The 27539-nt window shown below is 49.4% G+C and overlaps 1 protein-coding gene across 3 annotated transcripts in view; it reads right to left on the bottom strand.

The window, feature by feature from the left end:
- Window positions 1-27539, bottom strand: part of PIMREG (PICALM interacting mitotic regulator) — a 440278-nt gene that overhangs the window by 160024 nt on the left and 252715 nt on the right. For all 3 annotated transcript variants that reach the window (XM_069615033.1, XM_069615035.1, XM_069615034.1), the window contains one exon: window positions 13022-13375. In XM_069615033.1, the coding sequence (XP_069471134.1) occupies window positions 13022-13375 (354 nt within the window). The remainder of the gene's footprint in view (window positions 1-13021; window positions 13376-27539) is intronic.

The following is a 27539-nucleotide window of genomic DNA, read 5'->3' as shown; positions in this document are numbered from 1 at the left end:
ACAACGCGTTCTCTTCTCTTAGTTCGGCAGCGAATACCTCATCACGCATTGAGCCGGTTTTGAAACGCCACCGTTGTAGGGGGGGTTTGGGGTGTGCTGGGTTTAGAACGAGAGTTACCGGGGAGTGGTCTGAGAGAGTTCTTGGATGGATATCGCATGGGCCGCTGATCCATGGGCCGTTCATGGAGGTGAACAGATAGTCGATCCTGGAACTCTAATTGTGTACGGCGGAGTGGAAAGTGTATTCACGCAGCTCCCCTTTAGACGTTCTCCAGGCATCCATCAGATTGAATGCCTTGCAGATTTCTTTTATTTGGAGGCTGGCTTTGGATGGAGGTTGTGGGGTTGCTCTTGATCTGTCTCTCACCGGGTCCAGCACTGTATTCATGTCTCCGCCCCAGATTATGGTCGCAGGTTCTTGGGATGATAGACGGGATAGTACCCAGCTGAAGTTGTCGGGGCCGTCTGTGTTTGGTGCGTATGAGTTAACAAAGGTGATTGTCTGGCCTGCTATAATGCCGCTCACAAGAAGAGTTCTCCCTACGTTGTCTTTTGTGGTGTGGACAAGCCGGAAGCTGATCCTCGTGTATTAAGATCGCGACTCCTCTGGAGTAAGATGAGTACGAGGAGAAGTATCTATGGCAACCCCAGCTCTTGGCCCACTGATGATCCTTCCCTGGGAGTAAGTGAGTTTCTTGAAGCATGGCAACGTCGACTTCGTGTCTTCTAAGGTACTGGAGGATTTTCCTGGTTTTAGATGGGATGTTGCCTCCTCTTATGTTCCAGGTTGTGATTCTGAATGGAATGGGTCAGGGTCTATATTGATTCGTTTTTTGTTCCCTATGGTCTTGCCAGGAGGTTCGGTGGATGGACGGTGAGGTAGAGGTGGTGGCGAGCGGAGGGGATGCAGGGTCGGAGGACGGCGTGGAACTGGTGGCGCACAACTTGGCCACTCCTCACGGCAAAACGAAGGTGAGGATGCGCACCTCAACTGGAGGTGTCGTGGCAACTGACTTCCCTCCCGCGCGCGGGTAACCCCCAACTGACCCGCGAGGTTCCCTCTTCATTACTAAACTATAAGGGTTGCTGTGCTTGGGGCACTTGTGCCTCCTGAGAGGGGCGGGTGGCTCTCCAACGCACTGGGAGTGAGTCTCTGCGGTATTAGGTTTATGCATTGGTGCCGGGGGTATGAATCCTGTTCCCTTGGGTGCCTGGGTCGAACATTATGGTGGTTCTCTGCGTCTTTGGTGTTCACGCTATGGTCTGGGGTTATTAGCGGCGGATCTGCAGCCGGCGTGATCAAGGTAGTCGCTGGCTTCCTCAGGTGTGTGGAAGAAGAGGGGTTTCCCTTCGTGTTGGATGCGAAGTTTTGCTGGGTAGAGCATTGAGTAAAGTATCTGGTTGTCTTGCAGCCTTCTCTTAACTGTCGTGAAGGAGCGCCTCAGTGTTTGAACGGTAGGGGAGAAATCTGGGAAGAACTGGATTGGGTCTCCGTCATATTGCAGTTTCCCTTTTTCTCTGACTGCCTTGAGTATCGCATCTCTATCTTTATAGTTTAATAGTTTTGCAATAATCGGCCGTGGATTTGCGCCTGGGATTGGTCTGGTGTTCGGAATTCTGTGGGCTCGTTCAACTACAAACAATTTGGAGAGAAGCTCTTTCCCGAAGAGGTCTATGCAGATCTGTTCGACATGGTCCTCCATTTTCGTTCGGAGTTGTTGTTCCCTGATTCCGATGATTCTGATGTTATTCCTTCGTGAGCGACCCTCTAAGTCTTCATTCTTGGCGCAGACTGCTTTCATCTGGGACTCGAGGGCGGTGACTCTTGTGGTAAGGCCTGTTGCGCCATCATCCAGGTCGGATACTCGTTGCTCCACTGTATCTAACCTATCGGCGTGCTTGTCGAGGCGATGTTGGAGCAGGTCTACTTTAGATGATAGGTTGTCGAGTTTACTGCCTAAGTCGCCAATTCCAGCTTCGAGGTCCATCAGAATTTCCCTGATATCGAAACTTGGTAATTGCTCTTCTGGCAGGGACATAGAGGGTGTTGGTGACGCTGCTCCGCTCGCTTCGGAATGCGGTTTGCTCGTGGAGCCAGACCCAAAGTTCAGTTTCTTTTGGGATTTGTCTAATTTCCCCATTTTAAACTATCTTCTGCTTCCAAGCACTCGAAAATGGAACAGGCGGATAGCTGGTGGTCAAAGACTGGTGATCGAGTGACGCCTATTGCTTTCGTTAAGGTAGCTACGTTAGGGTAGTAGCTGCGTCGGCGTTGGGTTGCTATTTGGGGGAGGTTTGGAGTGAATTCCTGGTGAGGCGGCTTTTTTCCCCTTGATTTGCAGGCTCTAGCAGTCTACTCCCTTTACTGCAGAGGCACTTGAGTATGGGGTTAGCTCGGGGGTTAGGAGCGTCTGCCTCTACTCGAGGGTTTGTAGCGCCGGGTTGCGGAGGCGTCCTCTGAGGTTCTCAGACGGGGTCGTTGTGCTCCTCAGGCTGCAGGTATTCTGGTTGTGAGCTGCCGGGCTTTTTCCGGGCCTCGGTGTGAGGAGTTGTGTCGCCGATCGGCGGGATCCGTATGGCCTTGTGTCGTAGCCAAAACCCTAGAAGTGATACTGTTAGTCTGGGTCTCCTATGCCTGCCGTTCTGTTGTATGCTATGGGGTGCTGAGGGTCTCTGATCTGGGCACTGTTTCTCGGCGGCCGTGGGGTTTGACAGTGTTGGCTTCGGCCAAATGGGCTGATCGCTGTGGCTTTCGCTGTGGCTGCGGGGAATGATGGCGATATCCCCCTGTCGCTGCGTGTTCCGCTCTGCCTTGGGTCGGGTGCGGCCCTCGTACGGAGGGGAGGCAGCCGGTTCGGCGTTGGGGACGGTTGCTGGTGAGGCGTATCCTGCTGTGCCTCCCTCGTTCACCGATGATTTGACGGAAGCGCAGGGTGTCCGTAGACAGACGGATCGGGGAGGCAGCTTGCGCACGCTTGGGGGAGCTCCTACCTGGGTGCTCGGCGAGAGCACCGCTGCTCGTCGCACTTCTTTTTGAGCTGCGGCCAGGCTGTTGCAGGGACGGAGACTCTGTGTCTCTTGGCGCCACCGGCGCGCACGTCTACCCGCTGCTTGACGCGGCCCAGCTCTTCACTCCCCACGGGTCTCCGCTGGCTCTGGGTGTCGGGTGTTACACCGACGCCGCCGCTCGAGCTTTGATGGGGAGCTCTTGCACCTCTCTCCCGATCCCCTCCTCCGTCCGAGGCTCACTGCCGGCGTGAACGGCAGGCCTTGCTGGCCAGGCCGGGACTCGGCCGCTGCTCTGCCGCCAAAGACGATTTTGGGCTTAAAATGTTCGTCGGCGCCTCCTGAATGCGCCTGGCTGTAGTTGTGGGAGAAACGGACACCGCAGAGGGAAGGATGTCGCAGGATTAATGGAGAGCCACACAGAGCTCTCTAGGAGGCAGCCATCTTGGATGGCTCTCTAGCGCCCTCTCTGCTCATCGTAGTTAAGAATAATATTCAGTTCAAAACCATAAAAAGTTTCGATGTTAACAATGTATGGCGGTTTTTCTGAAATTAGGACAATTGGAGTCTGTGATACTTCTTCCAATTATATATATATATATATATATATATATATATATATATATAGGTGTCCGAACATGGATCTGAACAAAAATATTGACATGTTAGATCTAGTCATACAGGAATGTCAAAATGTGTGTAAAGAGCTGAATGTTATTATCTGTGGTGATTTTAACTCTGATATTTGCTTAGAAAATGACAGCAGGGTACTTCTATCTGAGGATAGAAGTATTTTACAGAAAAGTTATCAAGGTAATCGTTGGGCACACTTCCTGCTGGGATGGGGGTTGCATTGTGCAAACGATCTACTGGAGGATACTTTTGAAAAATCAACCAGGTCAAATGGAAAGTGGTACTCCACTATAGACTATATTTTTGTCAGTATAAGAATATTTAACATTATAGTAGAATTATTGCTACTACCTACACAGGAGAGTGACCACACAATATTGAAAATTACACCGCAGGTAGATTTCAATAAGAGTGAGGGGGGTGATATTCTCCAGTGCTATCGATCAACAAACCCCTAAATAGAATCTCTTGGCACTCAGCAAACCGAGGAAATAAATACTCTTTCAGTTAGACTACGAAAAGACTGAATTTGACTAGAAACAAAAAGGTATTCATCAGATGCCTTTAAGAACTATATAGAATCAGTAATTAGAGGTCCGTCAGGGATAAGGAAAACCAGCACAGGGAGACCAAGGCATAAACACTCATTCTGTGAAGAAATGCAATACGTATATAGGAATAGAGAAATTAGATCTTTCTATAAACATTATCTTAGAGAGGCAGACACTGGTAAAATCAGTAAAATAAAAAATAAATGGAAATATAAAGCACGATGTCTGCGAGCGAAACTATCAGCAGGATGCAGAGGATATGCTTAATTCTCTCCTCGATGCAAATACACAAGTTCTGTGCATTGATCAATAAAGATGGGCCGGCTCAGATGAAAATACAAACAGTATGTATTAGTTCGGAGACATGGAAGAACAAGTTACTTTCTTACCTGGTAACGTTCTTTCGATGGGATAGTCCGACGACGTATTCCATATCTATGACAGGTAATGTCCACAGCTGTGCTGCTTCAGAAAATCTTTGGCGTCTGCGTCCTGCGTCGATGTCGATGCGCCGTCCCCGAGGACCTCCTCCGATGGCCGACGTCACCCGATGTGATAAGTAGGACGCACAACGCCCATAGCCTCAGTTATAGCTTTTTTCCCCAGAACGTGTGCCACCAGTTTTCTGCCAGTCAGAGACACAAGGCCTTGCGGAACGCAAGCTGCAATCGCAAAAGAAATTCTGCAGCGGGGAAGGCAGGGAGGGAGCGATATGGAATACGTCGTCGGACCATCCCATCGAAAGAACGTTACCAGGTAGGAAAGTAACTTGTTCTTCTAGGGGATTGGGTCCTCCGTGGTATTCCATATCTATGACAGACTCCCAAAGCAGTACCAAGCAAGGAGGTGGGAAAGAATTTAGAATACAAATTTAGCATGCCCAATCAAATTGCAGAATAGAGAACTGCCTTGCTAAAGGCCAGATCCTGCCCTCTGATGGAATCGAGGGAGTTGTGACGTACAAAAGTATGTACTGAAGCCCAGGTGGCTGCATCCCAGATGTGACGAATAGGAACTCCCCTCTGTAGAGCAGTAGACGCTGGAAAGCCGGAGGATCCTTCCCCGCCAAGCGGTAACACTCGGAGATAGCTAAAATAATCCAACGAGACAAAGTGTTTCGTCACAGCTTGTCCCAAACGCTTTCCAGCGTAACCAATGAAAAGTTAATCGTCCACTCTGACCCGGGACATGCGCGAAATATAAAAGCTCAACGCTCTACTAGGATCAAGCCTATAGAGCCTCTCCTCTTACTTACCAGGATGTGGAGGAGGATAGAACGCCGGAAGAACAACCTTCTGGCTCAAATGAAAGTCCGAAACCACCTTGTAAGAAAAGGACGAACTCTAAGGACAACCCTGTCCTTATGAAACACAGTGAAGGGTGGCTTAACTGAAAGTGCCTTTAACTCACTCTGCGAGCGGAAGTAACCGCAACCAAAAACAGTTTTAAGAGTTAACAGCCTCAAAGGGCAAGAATGTAAAGGCTCAAACGGAGCACCCATAAGAAACTTAAGGTTCAAATCCCAACTTGGCACCAGAAAAGGTGACTGAGGGAACACATTAGTGAGCCCTTTCAAAAACTGAGAAATTAAAGGAATCTTAAAATAAGAACTCTTCAAATGAGCGCTTAAATATGGACAGCGCCGCCAGGTAACCTTTAATGGTCCCCACTTGCAAACCCCTGTGGGCCGAAGAAAGCAAAAAAGACAGAACCATGGGAATGTCACATTCAAAAGGATCCACATTCTGAACTCTGCACCAGTCGCAGAACTTTCTCCAACAGCAACGGTACAGAGACTTAGTTGCCAGCCGCCTGGCCGAGAGCAACACCTCCATCACGTCTTCAGGGAGGTCCCAATCCTTATACCTCAACCTTTCAGAAGCCAAGCGTGAAGATTGAGGGATCTGACCTCTGGATGGAGAACCTGACCCCCCCCCCCCCGTGAGGGCAGATCGTCTCGGTAGGGAAGACGACGTGGAGGGCAGATGGACAAGTCTAGAAGGTCCGGTTACCACGTCTTCCGGGCCCACGCCGGAGCAATGAGGACCATCCGGGAACCGAACCTCTGTAACCTCCGCTGCACTTGCGGGATGACGGGGACTGGAGGAAACGCATACAGCAGTGGGAATGACCACTCCACCACGAACGCATCTCCTAAGGCTCCTTTTGGAGGAAATTCCCGCGAGCAAAACCTTTCGCACTTCTGGTCGACACTGGAGGCGAAGAGATCCACTTGAGGGGTCCCCCAAAGGGCGAAGATCTCCAGGAGAATCTCCTGAGCCAGCTCCCACTCGTCAGAGATCGAGCTCTGCCTGCTCAGAGCGTTCGCCATCTCCAGCCAGATGAACAGCCGAGATCGAAACTTCCTGCTGGATGGCCCAGAATTCGAGCTGCTTCGCCTCCCTGCACAGCGGAAGAGACCCTGCCCCCCCCTTTTTTTTGAGTTAGTGCATGGCCACATGTTGTCCGTTAGAATCAGGACACTCTTTCCGCGCACAGTCGGCAGAAAAGCCTTCAGGGCTAGCCTGACGGCCTTCAGCTCCAACAGATTGATATGGAGTCTGGACTCCGACGGAGACCAACGACCGCTGACTCAACTGGTTGGCATGAGCTCCCCATCCCGTGAGGGATGCGTCCGTCACGATCATCACCTCCCGCCAGGCCAACCAAAATGGGGCCCCCTTCATCAGATTGCCCTCGACGGCCCACCACAGAAGGTCCCGGGCTACCGAGGGCGGCACCTGAACAAGGTCTGACAGCCTGCCGGAGGACAGACCACTGGAGCTTGAGTGCCCACTGCAAAGATCTCATCCGCAGACGAGCCTCTGGCACCAGAAGAATGCAGGATGCCATGAGGCCGAGCAGTCTCAAAAATTCAGACGCTGAGAGATCCTGGGCAAAATGAAACTTGTGCACCATCTGCTGAATGTGAAGAGCCCTCACCTGAGGAGGAAAACACTGCCCCAGGGACGTGTAGAGCACTGCTCCAATGTACTGGAGCCACTGCGTTGGTGTCAAATGGGACTTCTTTAAATTGAGGGAGACGCCCAGCTTGTGAAGGGAGTGGCAGCTGACGGACAGATGATCCAGGTCTTGCTCGGGAGAGCTCCCCCTGATCAACCAATCGTCCAGGTAGGGGTAGACGTGAATCCCCCCTTTCCTGAGATGCGCTGCCATGAGCTTGGTGAAAACCCTCGGGGCGGAGGCCAATCCGAACGGCAGGGCCCGAAACTGAAAGTGCGAGTCGCCAACCACGAACCTCAGGTACTTCTTGTGCTTGGGATGGATCGGCACATGGAAGTAAGCATCCTTGAGGTCGAGAGATACCAACCAGTCCTGAAGTTGAAGGGCCTGGAGGACTTGAGAAAGAGTCACCATCTTGAACTTGTCCTTCCCGAGGAGTTTGTTCAAACCGCGCAAGTCCATGATGGGTCTCAATCCCCCCGTCTTTCTTCGATAACAAAAAATAAGGGGAATACCATTCCTTGTTCCTCTCCGCTACAGGCACCAGTTCTATGGCGCCTTTCTCCAGCATGGCTTGAATTTCCTGCGCAAGGAGCGGATCCAGACTCTTCAAAGAGGCTCCCTGGTGGATTGTTGTGAGGCCTCTGCCGAAAAGGAAGACAGTAGCCGTGGGTTATGAACTCCAGAACCCACACATCCGAAGTAATGGCTTGCCACTCTACAAGATGCTGCACCAGCCTTCCCCCCACCGTCAAACCATGGGACCTGGCCTAATAACTGAGTGGTAGCGGCTGCGGCGTTGCCCGAGGGCAACGAGGCAACTGCCCGAGCGGCCTTGGCACCTCGAGTACCTTTATTTCCACCTCTGGCACTCTTACGATGGCCTCTGACTGCCAGTTCCCCTCGCTTTACTGAAGGACGAGTAATAGCGAAAGGAACCTCCCCTCCATTGCTGTCCCCTAGGACAAAAAGGCGGAGGTTGGCGAACTGCAGCGCCCAACGACTTTGCTGCAGCTTTGGAGGTCTGCAACCTCTCAAGGCTCTCGTCAGCCTTGCTGCCAAAAAGGTGTTCACCGTCAAAGGGCATGTTGAGGAGCCGGGACTGCACATCAGGAGCGAACACAGACTTCCGCAACCACGCAAACCTGCGCATTACGGTGCTCACCGCCATGGACCGGCTGACACAATCCGCCAAGTCCAAACCCGACTGAACGGCCTCACACATGGCATCCTTGCCATCTTGAACCTTAGCAAGGAAACCATCCCGTTCGTCCCCTTCGGGAATATGTTCAGCCGCTAATGCAACACAGTTCCACAGTGTGTGTGAAACGAGACAAGGCAAATATGGAGTTGGCCGCCTGAAGCGCCATACCCCCCGAAGAAAACACTTTCTGCGCCCAGCCGTCAAAACGTTTGTCATCCCTATCCGGAGGGATGGTAGGATACGACGCCTGCTTTGCCGGGGCCGTAGCCGCCTGCACCACCAAACTCTCCGGAGTGGGGTGCCTAGACAAGTAGCAGGGGTCTCTACTGGCTAGACGGTATTTTCGCGACAAAGACTTGCCCACTGCCGGGAGACTCTCCGGAGCAGTCCAAGCCGCCGCCGCCACCCTTCTCTGCAGAGCCATATGAAAAGGCAAAACCGGGTCAGTGGGGGGACCGAGCTCAAGGATGGCCGTGAGATCATCCTGAACGAACTCCCCTGGGGGAGCTGACCAACCCAAGTACTCAGTGACCCGAGACACAAGGCGCCGATATGAAGAATCGGCATGAGTTCCAGGCTCCGGCCTACAAAACTCCACCTCCAGAGAGGTGTCCAGTCCACTGGCATCATGCAGAGACTGCTGCAGGTCATCAAACTGGCTATGGCCCATTGGGAACCATAAGCGGAACCAAGCCGCCATCAGAGCCTTCATCACCCTCTGAAATGTACTCCAGGCAGGGAGAGGAAGACCTCTGGGGACCAAAGCAGTGCCTGACCTTAGCCAGAGCCTTTCTAGGGGCAAACCCCGTGCCACGGGGCCCCTCCGACACCACCGCCTCGTAAGGCGTTGAGGGCGCCGAACGAGTCGGCGCCGACAGAAAAGGCGTAGACGTCGAGCGAATGGGCGTCAACGTCAGCTGCAGCGCCGCCAGCATCGGCGGCGTCGACACATGCCTCGAAGCCGGAGCTCCGAGCGTGTCTCTCGACGACCTAGGCGCCGACCACCCCCCTCGGGGGCGGAGCCTCAAGAGAAATCGCTGACGACCTCCGCGCCACAGGCGTCGACTTCTTCTTCGAAGATGGCACAGGATCACGTGGTCTCGAACGTGTCGAGGACCGGGACCTGGAACGGGCATGGCGAGAACGGCTACCCTTGTCCGAGCGGGACCTCTCCCGCGAGCCGTGCCGACCACCTGAGCCTGAAGGCGTACGAGCGGTGTCTCTCGACCGGTGCCGAATGACCCCACTCGGAGGCGCGGACGGACCGGTGCCCTGCGATTCAAGAATCGCTAGGATCTGCTTCCCAAAGGAAGCCCATTCCTCTGGTGTCGCTTGCATGGAGGGACAAGCGACCCGCCGACGGGCGGAGTCCTCGGAAGAGGACGGGAAGACGACCTATGCCGGCGCTTCCGGGAATGCCTCGAAGAGGCGGAGAAGTGGCGGAGAAGTGGCGAGACCGACTCCTGGAAGGAGGCCCACTGGACTTCCGACGCGGAGAGTCGCCCCTCGAGTCATCCGTCGAAAATCCCTGCAGACCTCGACTTCCAGGGCTTAGAAACCCGGCCTACCGACAGCTTCTTCTTGCGTTCCCGCAAGGCCTTTGCTGTGAGCGACTGGCAGTCGACAGTCGTCCGTATCGTGGGCCTCCCCGAGGCACCAGAGGCAGGCGTTGTGCGAGTGTGACCGACATCTTGGACCCACAGTCCCCGCATTTCTTGAAGCCCGGACGTGGGGTTGAAGACGAAGACGACATCGCCACAAACAGGTCTTCACAACAAACCGAACAGGTTCAACGAACCGAAAATTGAAAACACCAAACTCCAACGAGTCGAGGCGTACCGAGATTCACGTATCGAACACGTTCGCGGAAAAAACAGAACTGAGGCTATGGGCGTCGTGCGTCCTACTTATCACATCGGGTGACGTCGGCCGTTGGAGGAGGTCCTCGGGGACGGCGCATCGACGCAGACGCCAAAGATTTTCCTAAGCAGCACAGCTCTGGACATTACCTGACATAGATATGGAATACGTCGGAGGACCCAATCCCCTCGAAAGGACACTTTGGTAAACTATATAGTCCTTCAGATGAGAAGTGGATCCCGCCAACAAGAATCAACGATGTACTTTGGGATATTCCAATTAGTGTAACTGATATCAAAGAAATCATTATGCAAAGCTCTCCCTCTAGAGCACCAGGTCCGAATATGCTCAGTAATATGCTCTTGAAGGGGAACCCAAATTTATGGGCTAAAATCCTATTTTTTTTACTTCAAGGATATTCTGATTACTAAATCTATTCCAATAACTTGGCGACTGTCCTATGAGATCCTAATTTATAAAAAAAAGGCGACAGGTCAATGCAAACTAGTTATAGACCGATAGCCCTTCTGAATGTTGACTTAATTTTTTTTGCAGACTTAATTCTTTAGCATATACAGAACTGGATGGAAAAAATCTGATATTCCGTCACCACTCCAATTTGGATTCAGGAAAAACGTGGTAACGGATGCGGGTGGATTGTTGGTGAACATCATGCAAAAGTATGCCTGGGCTCGATCTGGTAGATAAAACAATCCTGTGCACCAAGTTGGTTAAATTAGGAATGCCTTATCTTTATTGTTTATTAATTATAATATGCATGAAGACTCTAGAATAAGAGTGCGTCTTAGTTCGGAAGTTATATCATCCCGAGAAATAATGGTAAAAAACAGCCTGAGACAAGGATGCATATATGCACCTACTATCTTCAACCTACATTTCTGATGTTGGTAGTCACTTAAAAAATGTTGTGGCAAGTTCACAGAAAGTGGAAGGCATCGAGGTGCATTGGACAGCATATGCATACGATGTAACATTATACAATCATACTCCGATAGGGCTGCAGCGCCTTTTGTCTGCCTTCAAATAATATATCAGTATAAATGCTTTAAAAATCAACTAGAGCAAAACAGTAATTCTATGTCTGTCTAATAAGAATCATCATAAAAAACATGCTTGGTTTTTAAATCACGGGAAACTACCTACAAGCACTGCACCAAGATATTTGGGATATCCTGCATTTGATAACAGCAAAAAGATAAACTATCGGGCATACTTGGATGGTAAAATCAATCCTATGATAGCACAGCTCTGTAAAATAGAGCTAAAATTTTGCAAATTCTCCTTACTACCGAGTATACGCCTATATAAAAACAAAATAGTTGTACAATTGTGTTATGGTATGGAATTAGCCCCTTTATGGTGCAGGGGCGAGGTAGCAAAGCATGAATCTAGACTGGTAAAATCAATGGTGAGATGTTTACATAAATGTGTACCTTTAGCAGCCATTAGTTATGACCTGGGATTTTTCTCAATCAGAAGTATAATAGAATGGCAGAGATTATCACTTTACAGGAAACAGATTACCTACAAAGAAACAACCCTATATGAAATCATGGGTAAAGGTATTGGGAATGGATCTCCAGTCTCAAAATATCTTAAAGAGATGGTTGAAAAATCTAATGCAGCCCTTGACAAATTGGGGGTTCCTCATGAGTTGCTCATCTCAAACCCGATGAAGGTAAAGAAACTATTGCTGTATTCTGATTGGAACCTTACTGTAAGTGAGGTTTTAAAATCTAAAAATTGTACATGCATTTAGTATCACAGTGTAAAAAGATGGGGCAGCCAGAACCCTATTTGAGCAAATTCCCAGATAGAGTGTGGAGACAAGAATATATGAGATTCCGTTTTAATGTGCTCAAAACAGGGGAAATAATGGACATAAGAACTGGTGACATTGAAAACCCTTCCCTGTGTAGATTCTGTAGAAAAAATGAAATTTGTGAAACACAAGTACACATCCTGACAGAGTGTGATGGGCTACGAAGGAACAAATTGATAGTTTTAGCCAATATGTACCAAATACGGAACAAGTTGATTTAGAACTTTTATGGATGGATATGTTACACAGCAAAAGAGTGAAATTACAACTGGCTGTACTAAGATTCCTGAAGAATTTCTGTAGGATAGAAAAAATAAGGTGCATGTATATGTTTTGTCTGTTTAACTATTTGTAGAGAGTATGTCAACTTGCACCCACCATGTCTTTCCATGCATTTAACACAAAAAAAAGTATTCCACACCACTTCCCCAGTGTTTGAAATTAAGATGAGCAGGAGTAAAAACCTTCTCCCAGGGTGTCACATCACCAAGTATGCAGGAACTACTGCTGCAGAATCAGGTGCAGGTAACAGAGCACAGCAAAAGTAACTTTCACATGAGATGCACACTAACTTCTTGCCCAGTTATTCGGATATATTATGTTTAGATGCATGCTAGATTCTTAATTCATTGTTAACATTCTCAAACACAAAGTTAATGTCACTTACAAATGTGTGTATGGCACCATTTGGTCTAAGGAGCCAAAAGGTAGCTCCTGGCAGCTATTTCTTTCAAGCTAGCCAGGCTCTCCTAGGCTAGACGCAGGAGATAGAGAGCTCCCAGCAATTTTGAACCCACCATCCCTCAATAGCGACTACTGCATTGTTCAACATCTTTACTATATAGTAGCTCCTCATTTGTAGTCAAGTGGGATATGTCATAAGCGGATCAACTATGAAATTACTTGCATATTAAAAGAACAATGTTGTGAGAGACCCTCTTCAATTGGACCAAACTGTACTTGCCTTCTCCTGGCAGCAGTAAGTGTGGAATAGGGGCTCTGTAGCTCAGTTCTCCTTAGAGAGCGCCGGAGGGAACGCTCATTTCCAATCCACTGAGAAAAAGTCAACTCCTTTCGCTCAGATTTGTTCCGCTTCTTCACCAACCCAGATTGCAGAGACATTATTTTGGTGGATTTTGAGTCTGAACTTGGGGTGCTCATAGCCACCTGCTTGCTACTTCTGCGACAAGGAGTGCTGTATAAATCAGTTTGTTTTTTACCAATGGCAGTGATTCTGCATTTTCTTCCCATAGGATGTTTATCTGGAGAAGCAACCAAGTATTTGCTCTGGCTCTTGCAAGTCTTCTGTGTTGTCTGCAAGAAAAAAAAATCATGCCATTTCTCAAAACCGTATGCAAAGAAACATGAAACAGTTGATTTGTGCAAAATTAAAGTTACTCACCGTAGTGACTAGAGTACTCCTTGTCCTTAGTCCACTTTCCTCCATCCTTGTGGGCATCTCCCCCCCCTGCCCCCACATACCCGCCCACCCCGAGACCCCCTCCCACCCCTCCCCCTCCTCCCCCACCCCCTCCACCCCCCATACCCCCTCCCACCGACTCACCCCCCATACCCCTCCCATACCCCCCCATTTTAAACACATTGTTCGCTTAGATACCAGCCTACACTTATACATATTAGCCCTTGGCATACTAGTGGGGGGAAGGTGGGTGGGACGTATGGAGGAAAGGGGACTAAGGACTAGAAGTACTCTAGTCACTATGGTGAGTAACTAATTACTCATACGTCTCGTCCCCTTTGCTCCTTGTAGGTGATTCCACCGAACAATACACAAAGTGGAGCTGTGATAACCTGCCTTATCTAGGACAAAGCAAAAATGTTCTTCAGAACCGCCTCACCAAACTCTGCATCGCACCTGTAGCTGGTGTCCAGTGAGTAGTGCTTGCAGAAAGCCGAGAGTGGCCCAAGTAGCCGCATTGCTGATGACATCCAAAGAAGCGTATCTCTGAAACGCTATGGCCATGGCCTTGGGTCTGACCGCATGAGCATGAATCCCCTCAGAAACAGGTTTGCCCATGCGCGTATATGCCTCAGAAATGGCCTGAACCATCCAACGAGCGATGGAAGTCTTAGACGCCCGAGAGCCGGGGCAGGAGCCCCCAAAAGTCAAACAATGCTTCAGACTTCCTGAAGGTTTTCGTCAGAGAGATCAATCTTGAGGACCTTCTTGATGTCCATGGAATGCAAGGCCCTCTCTGCCACGGATGGCAGGTTCGGGAAGAACACCGACAGGCACATCTCTTGATTCAGATGAAATGGAGGTCACCATGGGCAAGAAGTGTGGGTGAGTGTGAAAGATGACCTTGTCGTCGTGAAACATGGTGAAGGGCTCACACAAAGACCACGCCTGTAGCTCAACCCCAAGCGCAGAGGTGAGAGACACCAATAAAACAGTCTTTTGCATCACCAAGAGGATGTCCACAGAAGCCATTGGCTCAAAAGGCTTGCGTTTCAAAGCAGCAAGAACCAAATTGAGGTCTCAGACCAGGTGTGGTCCATGCACAGCAGGAAAGCCTAGACAGCTCCTTAAGGTGGGCCTTAACCACTGGGTCGGCTGCCGAAAACATGCTCAAGGGAAGTTCCTGTAAGCCCCGATGGCTGCCAAATACGTTAGGCAAGTAGCCACCTTAACTCCAGAATGGGCCAGGTGTGCTAAAAAAGCCAATACATCATCCAGAGGACAGGTGACAGGGTCCAGCTCCTTGTGACAAGCCCAGCTGCTTGTGACAAGCCCATTGGCAGAACCTAGTCCCCTTGCTCTTAAACTGGGAACGGGTCAAGGGCCTCCTAAATGATGTCCCAGTTGTCATCCGAAAATTGAGCATGCTGAAGCCTCTGCTGATCAGGAACCAAGCCTTGGAGCACAACTGCAGCAGATCCAAAAACCTGGGTATAGGCCAGTAGGGGGCAACCAGGATGAGACTGCACCCACAGAGGCCCAGAACTTGCAGAGGGTCCACTGCAGCAGAGGGGCTGGGGGGACAACACCTGCGGCCGTGCCAATAAATCTGGAAGGTGTCGGCCAACTACCACCGACCCTGCCCATGAAGCAAACTGGGGGTACATGGCAGTCCCGGGGGACGGGGACAAATCCAGGTCCACAAACCCTGAATGCTGGAACAGGGCCAACAAGGAGTTGTGCAACTCCCACTCGTAGGTGTTGGAACCCAGGCTGCACAACTGATCCGATCCTGCATTGCTGTCCCCGGGAGGTGGACTGATGAAATCCAGAGTGCTTCCATGAGGGCCCATTCTCATATCGAAACCACCTCCATGAATAGGAGGGAGGGAACATGTGCCACCCTGCTGTTCAGGTAAAACATTGTAGTAAAATTGTCCATCCTGACCAGAACCGACCTGTCACTGATGAGGCAAAAATGCCTCGGGGGTCAGGGCCACTAGCTGGAGCTCGAGCAGGTTGATATGCAGGAGGGCTTCAGCCCTGTACCATGCTGCATCGATGGCATAGCCCTCCAGAGTGGCCTAACAGCCCGAAAGAGAGGAGTCCGTTGTCACCACATGGGGAGGCTCCTTTTGGGTGAAGGGGGCTCCCACTGAAACATTGCAATGCATCAGCCACCGGAAAATGGCGAGCAGAATGAAAGGCAGGATAGGGGCCGCCCACTTGTTAAAATAACAGTGTCTTGTGTTATGGATTAAGGATATCAATACACCTTTGTGGAAGAATTAAGTGCCCAAATTCTATGACCTCAGGAGCCAAGCTGCCAAATTCAGAGTCTGAAGATATGGATGGAGCGTCATCCCCTTCTGTTGGTAAAGCATGCTGAAAAGGCACGGAAACTTGATTGGTTTGCACATTGCTCGTTTTAGTAGGTGTGGAAAGCATGGTTGTCATGCCCACATTGGAGCCATTAGGATCACTGCGACTTATTGCTGGTGCGTTTTGTGCACTATTTTGTTCAGGAGCGTTGTTGGTGGAAAAGCGTAAGCACATTTCCCTGACCAACTCATCCACAGGGGGTTACCCTTGGATACTGGTAGGGGAAACCTGGATGCAAAGTCTGGATATTGTGCATTTAGCTTTGTTGCAGGTCTAGAGGTGGAGGTCGCCATTGGGGGAAGATAACGCTTAAAATATCTTTGTGTATTTGCCACTCGTGTTCTACAGGTAGCTGTAGACTTCTGCTCAATGTTTCTGCGAGTGAATTGTGTTCCCCTGTAACGTGTTGCGACCCTCGGACCAGGTTTGATTTGAGTGGGCACTTCCAAACCATTTGAAACAACCTAGACAGTGTCCCCTGCTCTGTTGGTTTAGATAAAACATGGCAGTGGTGTCTAGTTTGCCCTACAAGGTGTTGCAGGGCTTTGTGGACTGCTACCAAATTCTAGTAGGTTTATTTGTTTTTTTTTTTGCCGTTTGTGTCCACACGCCATGAGCAGTGTGATTAAAGTAATGATCTACCCATCCTGAGAGTGAGGCATCTCTTGTAGGAGTGGCTTGAACTGGTGGGTTGTGAAAAGGTTCCCTTTAAACACGTATTTTGTCCACCAGCGTTAAGTTTGCAATAAGGTTAGCGAAACCACCACTGGATCGTACGACTGATTGCTTGCAGGAGACCATTGTTTTGCTAGCCACTCTTGCATCGGCAGCAGTCGCGTGTGTGGAACAAGATAAATGCATGAAGCCATCATCCCAAGCAGCTGCATTGCCTTGCGCATGGTTATCCGACGACCGGCTATGTAGAAGTACTTGAAATATCATGTTTTGCACTCTTTCGTTTGAGGGGAAGACCAATTCTTGTGTTTTTATAATTGTTCCCAGGAATTGTTTGATTCGACTGGGAACTGATTTTTTTTCCTCGATGGAGAACCCCAATTCGAACTGGTTGATTGTTCGTTGGGTTTGCAAATGTGTGGTGTCTCCCCTATTACAAGTCAGTCGTCTAGCTATGGGTACACCGGGGTAGATTCTCTGCGTAGGTGCGCTGCTACTACTGCCAATACCTTTGTGAACATGTAAAAAAATAGTCATGGGCGCCCCTCTATGAGAACGAACACGGCATAAATGGCCTGTTCTATGGGAAGATACCCACTCTAGAGTATGCAGCCACATTTTAGCTCACTGTACCTTTCACAGATGGGAAATATTATTTGCATATCAGTCTTTGTCCCGCCCACATGGGCAGTCCAGCACCGAAATGCTATGGCAATTCCCTTCTGAACAAGAGTACCAACAGCAACCCCATACATGTGTTTCAGCCTTGTTGGGGATCATCAGTGAGGTGGAGCTCTGCCTCTCTGAGCACAGTGAGCAAGGGGTCCACGACTGGATGACCCTGGGAAACTTAGGGTGACTAGACCTAAGGCCCTTGAAAAAAAGAATCTAAAAAATAGTCATGGGCGCACCTCTATGAGAACGGGCACTGCATAAATGGCCTGTTCTATGGCTGAAACACATGTATGGGGTTGCTGTTGGTAATGTTAATTAAGTGGAGAATGTCATTAAGTAATGTGCGACTGGCACCATATTTACAAATCTTTTCTATTTGTGCAAATAATAGTGTCCGGCATTTGGTTTGCGTGCCTCCTTTAAGATTTCCATAGACCGTCGAGGTAGTTTTAAAAGGCCAAACTGACTTTAGGAGGCAAGCTGCCAAGTTCATGGACTGAGGATGTTGGTGTAACGTTGTGCCCCCGTGCTGGGTGAGCATGCTGAAGGTGCATGGGAGTTTGATTGGATCGCACATCAGCAGTTTGCGCAGATGCAGAAACCAAGGTTGTCGTGTCACTTGTTCCTAGTGCATTTTTCGCACTATCCTACTCAGTACTGCTGTTGGGTGGGGGGGGAAGCATAGGCAAATGTCCCTGACCAGCTCATCCACAGGGCGTTCCCCTTGGATCCAGGCATTGAGTGTTTTTTGGCTTGTGGCGAACAAGTCTAAGGGAGGATAGCCCGAGAGGGAGAAAATACGGTCTTAAATATTTCTGCTGAGCTGCCACACTTGCTATTCGGGTAGATGATCGCTGCTTAATAAGTCCGCCGGAGAATAGAGTTCTCATGGAACATGTTGCGATACTACGAACATGTTCCACTTCAATGCCCACTTCTAAGTATTTTGTGCTAGCCTGGACAGAATTGGAGAGTGTGCCTCCTGCTTGTTTATGTAAAACATGGCAGTGGTGCGGTCTTTGAGGATTTGAAAGGTCAGATCTGACAGATGCACTTGGAAAGCTTGTAGGGCTTTGAGCACTGCTAGTAGCTTTTAGAGCTTTATGTGATTTTAGGCTGTGACATTGGTCCACAGGCCATGTGCTGTGTGGTGAAGGTAATGCGCTCCCCCCACCCCAGTGAGTGAGGAGTCTGTTGTGACAATCGCTTGCACTGTAGGGTTGTGAAAAGGTTTTCCCCTTCAACAAATTTTCCTTTGTCCACCAGCGTAGTGCTTGAAACAACCACTAGATCGTCCCACTGACCCCTTGCCTGAGACCACTGTTTTGCTAACCACTCCTACATTGGGCGCATGTGCAACCGTGCATGCAGAACCAGGTAAATGCATGAAGCCAGAAGCCCGAGCAAACGCATTGCTTTGTGTACGGTAATTTGGCGACCGGCTAGATACCGAGGTATGTGCAGCAGTAGGTTTTGCACTCTTTCGTTTGACAGAAAGACTATGCCCTCTGTCTTTTTCTCGTTGATTGGGAATCCTAATTGGAACAGAATATTGATTGCTCTGAGTATTTTTCTTGCAAATTTGGGGTGATTACCCGGTTATCAGCCAGTCGTCCAGATAAGGGTACACTGGGATTGAGTCTCTGCGTAGGTGCGCTGCCACTTCCGCTAGTACCTTGGTGAATACCCTCAGAGCGGAAGCTATGCCAAAGGGTAGCACCTTGAATTGGTAGTGTTGGTTCGCTATTTTGAAGCGCAGGAATCTTCCGTTCGCTGGGAACATTGAAATATGAAAGTACGCATCTTTCATATCCAAGGTTGCCATGTAATGCCCCTATTTTAGCAGTGGGATTACGTCCTCTAGCGTTGAAGGTTGTGGAGTTGATCTGGGTGTTCATCAAAGAAATGTATAAAACTGGACATTCTCCTCATGACCATATCAAATTATTCTGGGGTCCATTGGGAGGAGCTTGGCAACACTGAGGGCGTGGGTGGAGGTTCTGGGGCAGGGGTTTGTTTATGATGCATTGCCCCAGAAAGGGTGTCCTAAGGTGTAGAATAATCCCTACTTTTAGTACCTTGTGACTGAGGCTTGGGGGGGTTGGAGAGTTTTTCGACGTTCTGGCCTTCACCAGGGTGACAGGGACATGGTTTTTAATTAAGTCACTTATTTTAGAGCTTTTTCCAGGGGCCTTCGACACGTCTTTTGAAACCCGGTTGCCGGGACTTCCCAGATTTGGTTGCAGATCAGTGTCGCAAACTGACTTAGGCATCGGTTTCAGGGGCTTGTCATGTGATAATCATGACCGCGATGGCCCAGAGGACAGAAAATGTTCAGACCTTCCCTTCATCACCACGTGTGGCTTATCAGTCGATGACGCGGTCGAACAATGGGGGGGGGTGTGCTTGGTCTGGTGTGTACTGAGGGTGCTTGAGCAGCCGGGAGTCGCCTCCGAAGCAGAGCCGCCGGCCTGCCTGTTGGGAGTCGGGGTCTCGCACGTGGGAATCCATTGGATCCTGATTGCCCTCAGCATCACTTAGGATGCCAACGCCGGAGGCTCCCTCGACGCCCATGGATGCCTCGGCCTGCATGGCATGGTGGTCCCAGCGTTTCGTCTTGCGGTCCTTTAAAGTTTTTGGCCTAAATAGTTTAAGACTTGCACTGTTTTCTGGCGTAGTCCCTAGGGAGGCAAAGGTTAAACACTTGGTGCAAGTCCTTCCAGGAAAACTTCCTGTTACAGGATAGAAACAATTTAAAAGGAGTATTCTCCATAGTGTATAAAGATGGCAGCCTGGCGAAATGTATAGGAGTGTAAGGGAATATACATTCTCTAAGTGAGATGTAATATGAAGCACATCCCCCCCCCCAATCCCCCCCCCGATCCCCGCTCTCCCTACTGTACAGGACCTAGGCCTGTTAGGGCCTGGAAAGGCTGCAGACAAAGTTCACCATGACGGGAGTCGTCAGATGGTCTTGTCCTCGAAAGCCGTTGCCAGAGATCTTGCGGTGTACGGGTGTCGAAAGGACAGAAAGAAAAACTAAGTTTAAAATGTACTAAATAATGGCGTCAACCAAGAAGTAACTCTGTGATATGTGTCAGACTGATGGCAGGATAAAAACGGACCATGGGTACAATGGAAGTCACATTAGGGATAGTATTACTGGCATGCCCTGTCGACGTCCCTTTGAGTTTTGAAAACAAAAAATGTAATACTCTGCAGCTACCACTACATGTCGGCCTATGTATAGCATGTGATCTAAGCACAAGCATCAGAGAATATGACAATGCATTACTTACCGTAAAAGCATTTCTGATGGTTGTATCTGCTTAGATTCACATGCTGTGCATAGGTCCGACATCCAGTGGTCACTGCGGAGTATTGCATTTTGTTTTTCGTAGTCGAAAAGGGGACGTCGACAAGGCGTGTCTGTAACACTATCCCTATAGTGACGTGCGTTGTACCCATAATCCCTCACGCATCGAGGTCCCTCTGTTTGTATTTTTCTGCCCTGAGGGAGCCTTCTAGACGTGAGTGAGTACAGAAAAGAGAGATATAGAAAAGGAGGTCTATGTTCCTTCCATCCGAGTGGGGAGGAAGGGTGGGCGCATGTGAATCTAAGCAGATACAACCATCAGAAATGCTTTTACGGTAAGTAATGCATTGTCTTCTGACGTTTGTTAATCTGCTTAGAATCACATGCTGTGCATAGACTAGCGAGCAGTACCCGGAGTTGGAGGTGGGTTGTGAGAAGGAACAGTAGAGAAAATGATGTCTTAATACTGCTTGTCCCACCTGGGAATCAGATCTAGAGTGGGCATCTAGACAGTAGTGTTTTGTAAAGGTGTGTACAGAACTGCAGGTTGCCGCTTTGCAGATGGACTCAAGGGGAACATTTGCAATGAATGCTATGGATGCCCCAGTGCCTCGAGTAGTGTGCTCTTGGCTTGAAGGGTAGTTCTCTCTTAGCAAGAGTGTAACAGAGTGATGCATTGTACAATCCATCTAGATATAGTGGATTTTGAAACTGCATCTCCTTCTCTTCCTGCTGCCACCGAGAAAAAGAACTGATTAGTCTTTCTCAGTGGACTAGTTCTTTCCATGTAAAACATGACAGCTCTGCGCACATCAAGTGTATGCAGGCTTTTTTCTCCTAGATTTGAAGGATTTTGAAATAACGTTGGTAGTTCTATAGACTGGTTGACATGGAATTTGGAGATGAATTTCGGTGTGAACCTTGGGTGTGTGCGTAGAACCACTTCATCCTTGTGAACTGTTACAAAGGGATCTAAAACCGAAAGGGCCTGTAGTTCACTTACTCTCCTAATGGAGGTAATAGCTATTAGGAAAGCAGTCTTAAGAGTGAGATCTTTAAGAGTTGCCTTGTGCATGGGTTCAAAGGGTGACCCCATGAGCCTGGTGAGTACGACATTTAGATCCCAGCCGGGAGCTGGGTTTGCTATTGGAGGGTGTATTCTCTTTACCCCTTCCATGAAGGCTTTGATTACTGGGATCTTCCACCACGATACTTTGATTTGTGAAGTGGTGTAAGCAGAAAGCGCTGCAGGTGTACTTTAATAGAATTGAATACTAGACCCGAATCCAGTAAATGGGTCAGGTACAGAATAATTTGTGTGGGAGCGCAGTCAACGGGGTTGATACTCTTCCCTCTACACCAGATGACAAATCTTTTCCATTTGCTAGAATAGCAGTGACAAGTGTTAGGCTTTCTGGCCTCTCTGAGGATGTCCATGCACCTCTGTGGAAGTTGTAAATGTCCAAATTCTATGACCTCAGGAGCTAGGCTGCTAAGTTCATGGTCTGAGGGCATGGGTGCAGTGTCCTGCCCCTGTCTTGTGACAGCAGGTTGTACGGGCAGGGCAGTTTCACTGGAGGAGATAGACACATCTCCAACAAGTGAGCGAACCATGGCTGTCGGGCCCACATAGGGGCCACCAGTATCATGGTAACTTGTTCCTGGTGCATCGTGTGCACTATCTTGTTGAGAAGGGGAGTCGGGGGAAAAGCGTAAACACATTTCCCTGACCATGGAATCGATAGCCCGTTCCCCTTGGACTGGTTCTGGGGGTACCTGGAGGCGTAATCTTGGCATTGAGAGTTTTCCAGAGTTGCGAACAGGTCTATTTCTGGGAAACCCCACTGTGTGAAGACGTCGAAGACGATGTCTTCTTGTAACCGCCATTCGTACTCTACGGGCAGGGGGAAGTCTCTGCTGACTTCGTCTGCTAGCAGATTGAGTTCCCCTGGTACATGTTGTGATAGTAGGAACATGTGTTTGAGAGCCCACTTCCAGATGTTCTGGGACAGCTTGGACAGTCCTGGAGAGTGAGTGCCCCCTTGCTTGTTGAGGTAGTACATGGCTGTGGTGCGGTCTGTGAGGACCATCACTGTCTTTCCTTGTAGGTGTTCCTGAAAGGCTTTCAGTGCTTTGAACACCGCTAGTAGTTCCAGCAGGTTTATATGCTTGGATGCTAAACTCGGAGTCCACGCTCCGTGAGCAGTCTGATGGGATAGGTGAGCCCCACCCCCATCCTGTAAGGGATGCGTCTGTGGTTAGAGTGGCTTCCACTGCGGGTGTGGCAAAAGCTTTCCCTAATAACAGGTTTTCTTTTGTCCACCACCGTAGCGAGAGAACCAAGGCCTGCGAGACCACCACTAGATCGTCCCATTGTCCGCTGGCCTGACACCACTGGCTGTTGGGCGCATGCGCAGGCGCGCGTGAGGTACCAAATAAATACATGACGCCATCATTCCTAGCAAGCGCAATGTTTTGCGTACCGTCACCTCTCGACCTGCCACATAATGGGGGATCTGAAACAGCATGTTTTGGACCCTCTCGTTGGAGGGGAAGACGAGGCCGTCCTTTGTTCGAATTAGAGCCCCTAGGAATTGTTTGATTTGGCTGGGGCCTAAGCTGGACTTCTTTTCGTTGATGGAGAAGCCCAGTTGGAACAAAAGGTCTACAGTCTTTTGGGTATTGGAGAAGCATGTTTCGTAAGAATCCCCTGTTATGAGCCAGTCGTCGAGGTAAGGGTATACCGGGATGGATAACCTGCGCAGGTGGGCCGCTGCCACTGCCAGTACTTTCGTGAATACCCTTGGTGCAGATGCTATCCCGAAGGGTAGTACTCTGAACTGGTAGTGTTTGTTCTCTATCTTGAACCGGAGGTATTTTCTGTGCGCTGGCAACATTAAAATATGACAGTATGCATCTTTCATGTCCAGTGTTGTCATGTAATCCCCCTGTGATAACAGTGGGATTACTTCCTGCAAGGTCACCATACAAATCTTTTGGGGTTTGACAAACTTGTTCGCTGGGCGCAGATCTAATACAGGGTGCATGGTTAAGTCCTTTTTGGGTACAAGGAAGTACACTGAATAAATACCTTCTGTTACCTGAGATAGGGGGACAGCCTCTATAGCTTCTTTTTTCAGTACCTCTTCTACTTCTTGTAGAAGAATGGTGAGGTGTTCCGGTGTCATGCGTCGGTTCCGTGGGGGTCTGTACTTCGGGGAACCGTTGAATTCGATGCAGTATCCGTGGGCTATGGTGGTTAATACCCAGCAGTCTGACGATATTCCCCCCCATGCTGAAAGGAACGATGTTAGCCGGCCCCCGACCGGTGATGCATGGGAGGTGACCTGAATCTTCGGGTCATTTGTTGGTATTGGGCGTGGAACCTTTGGGGCTGGAGCAGCGACCTCTTCCCCTGCCACGGCGTTGGCCTCTTTGACTGAACTGGGTGTTGTTACCCTGGTTAGAGGGCCAGTTGGTAGCAGAGTAAAATTGCTGTTGGTTTTGCTGCTGGCGTTGGCCACGAAAGGAGCGTCTATTGCCATAGCCGCGTCTGTTAGGGGGCCTAGAAATTTGGTCAAGAGTTTTGATGGTATCAAACTCTTTCTTCGCATGTTCTAGGGCCTCATCAACTGCTTTCCCAAACAGATGCGTTTCTTCTATGGGCTTATTTATCAGGGAAGCCTGGGTTTCCGGCTTAAATCCCGAATTGCGCAGCCAGACGTGTCGTTTGAGAAGTGTTCCCTGAACCAGGGAACGGCCAGCCGTCTCTGTGGCATCTAAGGAGTTCTTTACGATGCCCTGGTTTACAAGAGTTCCTTCTGAGATTGTAGCTAACAGGCGTGAACGCAGGGGTTCTGGTGCGTCCTCTGCTTCGCTGCGCAGCTTGCTCCACTGTGCATCTGCGTAGCTAGCTAGTAGGGAATTGTTATTTGCAATCCTAGTTGAAAAGGCGGCGGACGTTGTGATTCTCTTCCCAAGTGCGTAGAGCTTTTTGCCCTCTTTGTCAGGTGGTGCCTCACTAGTGGATAGTGGTACCCCTGCTCTTTTCCTTGTATTAGTAACTACTAGGGAGTCCGGAATAGAATGGCCTCTGATGTACAACGGGTCAGAGGGCGAAGGTCTGAAGAGCTTTTCTATCCGAGGGTTGACCCCTCTGACTAAGGCAGGATTGGAAAGGGAAGGAGTTATTCTTCTCTTTATAGAAGCCAGGAGCGGAATAGACTGACTAACAGGGACTTTTTCTTTAATAACTTTCTCTACAAAGTCTGTCAGGAAGAGTCTCCCCTATGTCTATTTCAAAATGCGCTGCTGCCTTGCGCAATAGTGCATTAAGTGAAGGTTGGTCATCTATGGGAGAGGTGTTTCCAATAGGTGAATCCTTGGGAGGAGAAGGGTGAAAGACATCAGGGTCTGAGTGCACTGATGGGGATTGCCAAGGCTGCACTGATGGGGATTGCCAGGGCTGCGAGGTAGCTGTATCTTCTTCGAAAGCTCCTGCACTTGTGTAAGGATCTTCTTCAAACCCCTCTTCCTCATGTTCTTCCTCTCCACCCAAACACTCATCTTCCTGGAGGTATTGCTCCTCTTCAGTGAGGTCATATACGTCTGTAGAATGGGGGAAACAGCCTAGGAATTTTGACCCTAGGGTCATCCTGGGGCCATTCTCTTAGTCTTTTGGTTTCCCAAAAACCTTTCCATTTTCTCCATACAAGAATGGAGTCTTTCAAGGGTCCCATGGGGGACCCCTGAATAGTCTAGAGGGGGGAAATCAGTGTTTTCACCTTCAAAACGCTTAGAACGCTCCCACAATGTAGAAGAAAGGTTTCCGTCGCCATCTGAAAAGCCCTCCGGTAGTTCCGAAGTGCCCTTAGATGAAAGGGGCAGTTCCTGGCTACTCTTATGCTTTTTCGGCGTTTCTATAGCTTTTTGTGCGGTATTCGACGTTTGTTTCGTCGTCCGCTTACGTGTGTCTTCGGAAACAATTCTCGCCAGGCTCTCGACAACGAGGTTGTCAGTAGAGGACTCTGGTGTCGACGTTGCCTGCGTTACGGGTTGTTCCTCGACGGCCGCTCTATGGAGCGTTACGTCGGATGATTTTGGGGTAGCGGCCGTGTTTGATGAAAGCCCAATCGCTGGTCGCGACTGCGTTTGCGGGTGGGGCTTGAGACCCTTACGGTCTGAGGTAGACGCCGGAGTGCCCTGCGTCCCCTTCGGCGCTGATGGATCCTTCGTCTTCGACGAAGAGCCGTGGGTTGTGTGCTTAGGCCTATGGGGTCTGTGTGCGTCCCTGTCGCCGGGGTGTTCATCCCCATGAGCAGGGCGTGAGCCGAGCCCGTCGGGGCCGGGGACGGACGTCGAGGAGCACGAGCGCTCCTTCTGGGGGTTAATGACTTCCGTAACGGATGTCGAGTTATCACCCTCCTCGTCACTTTCTGTAACAGCAGCGGCGGGTGAGGAAACTGACTTCGACATAGCATAGTCCGCCCACCTCTTAACTTTGCGTTCTTTCAGAGTTCTTGGTTTCAAGAGCTTACAGGCCGCGCAGCTGTCCTCCTTATGATCGAGGGGCAAGCAACAATTACAGAGCTTGTGTTTGTCCTTCCAAGTGTATTTGCCCCTACAGCGTGGGCAAAACTTAGGTGTCCTCTCCATAGCTGAGGCAATAATAACTGGTGATAACAACCCCAAGGGAAAGATAGGGGAGAAAGAAAGACATTCTCAAAGAGAAGATAAAAGTTCGACCCCCACTCTCCCTACTGTATGTTGGCCGGCGAGGCCAGGCCACGTGTTCAGCAGTGCCGAAGGATCTCCTCCGTCTCTTCCCCTCCGTTGAAAACTTGCTCACGTCGAGGGGAGGGATCTTTAACAATATAATAAGTATAATTAAGGACCGAGGTCCGATAGTAAGTATTTGCAATGTCTCTCTAGGAGCTCCGCGTAAGGCGACCAGAAGCTGGGCGGAAAAAAACAATCTGAGGGACCTCGACGCGTGAGGGATTATGGGTACAACGCACGTCACTATAGGGATAGTGTTAGACACGCCTTGTCGACGTCCCCTTTTCGACTACGAAAAACAAAATGCAATACTCCGCAGTGACCACTGGATGTCGGACCTATGCACAGCATGTGATTCTAAGCAGATTAACAAACATCAGAAATATATATATCTCACACACTTGCATGTGCATCCTGGATTTGCAATTCTCCATGTAATCGCAGCTCCTTAGCCAGAGATAGAAGCTCTCTTCATGTGGGTCTCATGACAGCTTAGAGTGCAATACTTTCAAGGACTGACAGTAGCACGGTTTTAAAAAGAAAATGTGGATGCTGCATGTTTTCTTAGTGTATTATGAGACAGTTGAAAGGACATGGCATCCAGAACTGTGGACCGTCAACAATCCGTGCAGTAACCAGTATCAACCCTGCTTAGCTTCAAAGCGAGGAAGGGGCCGCTCCCTCCGGCAATGTTGATCTAAGTGGTCTTGTAGCTTGTCCTCATTAGGTAACATGTCATGAGTGTGGCACGTTCCTCACTTTGAAGCAAAGCACGGTTGGTCACGGCTTCTGCATGGATGCGAGTCCCACATGCCTATTATGGCTATGGCAAATGATTTTTCAAGCCCAAACTAAATGTAACTCTAAATATAAACATAACTTTTGACTCGTGCAATGGATTTGGTCAACATTTCATAGACAACTAGGAATGCCTGGGCCCACCCAGACTGCACAGTTTGGGAAATATTTGTTTCCCATAATATAAGTTGAGGCCTACTTCACCATTAATTTTCCATTGTCAAAAAAAGGTACATTTTTGCCGGACCGCAATGCCCAAACTGCTGAACGGATTTGGACTAGGCCCGAAACGAATTGGGCACGAAGCATTAACTGGAGGCCTTTTTGTGGTTTGGGGTTATTCTGTATAGTAGTTTAAATATTTGACAAAGAAGGGGCTGTCCGCCTTCTTCAAAATAGATAACTATAGCTCGAGTTAATTGCCAGTTTTTAGA

This window comes from Ambystoma mexicanum, chromosome 9 (genome assembly GCF_040938575.1).
Source record: "Ambystoma mexicanum isolate Mex_15411 chromosome 9, UKY_AmexF1_1, whole genome shotgun sequence".
Lineage (NCBI taxonomy): Eukaryota > Metazoa > Chordata > Amphibia > Caudata > Ambystomatidae > Ambystoma > Ambystoma mexicanum.
This window is presented reverse-complemented; position numbering and strand designations above follow the sequence as displayed.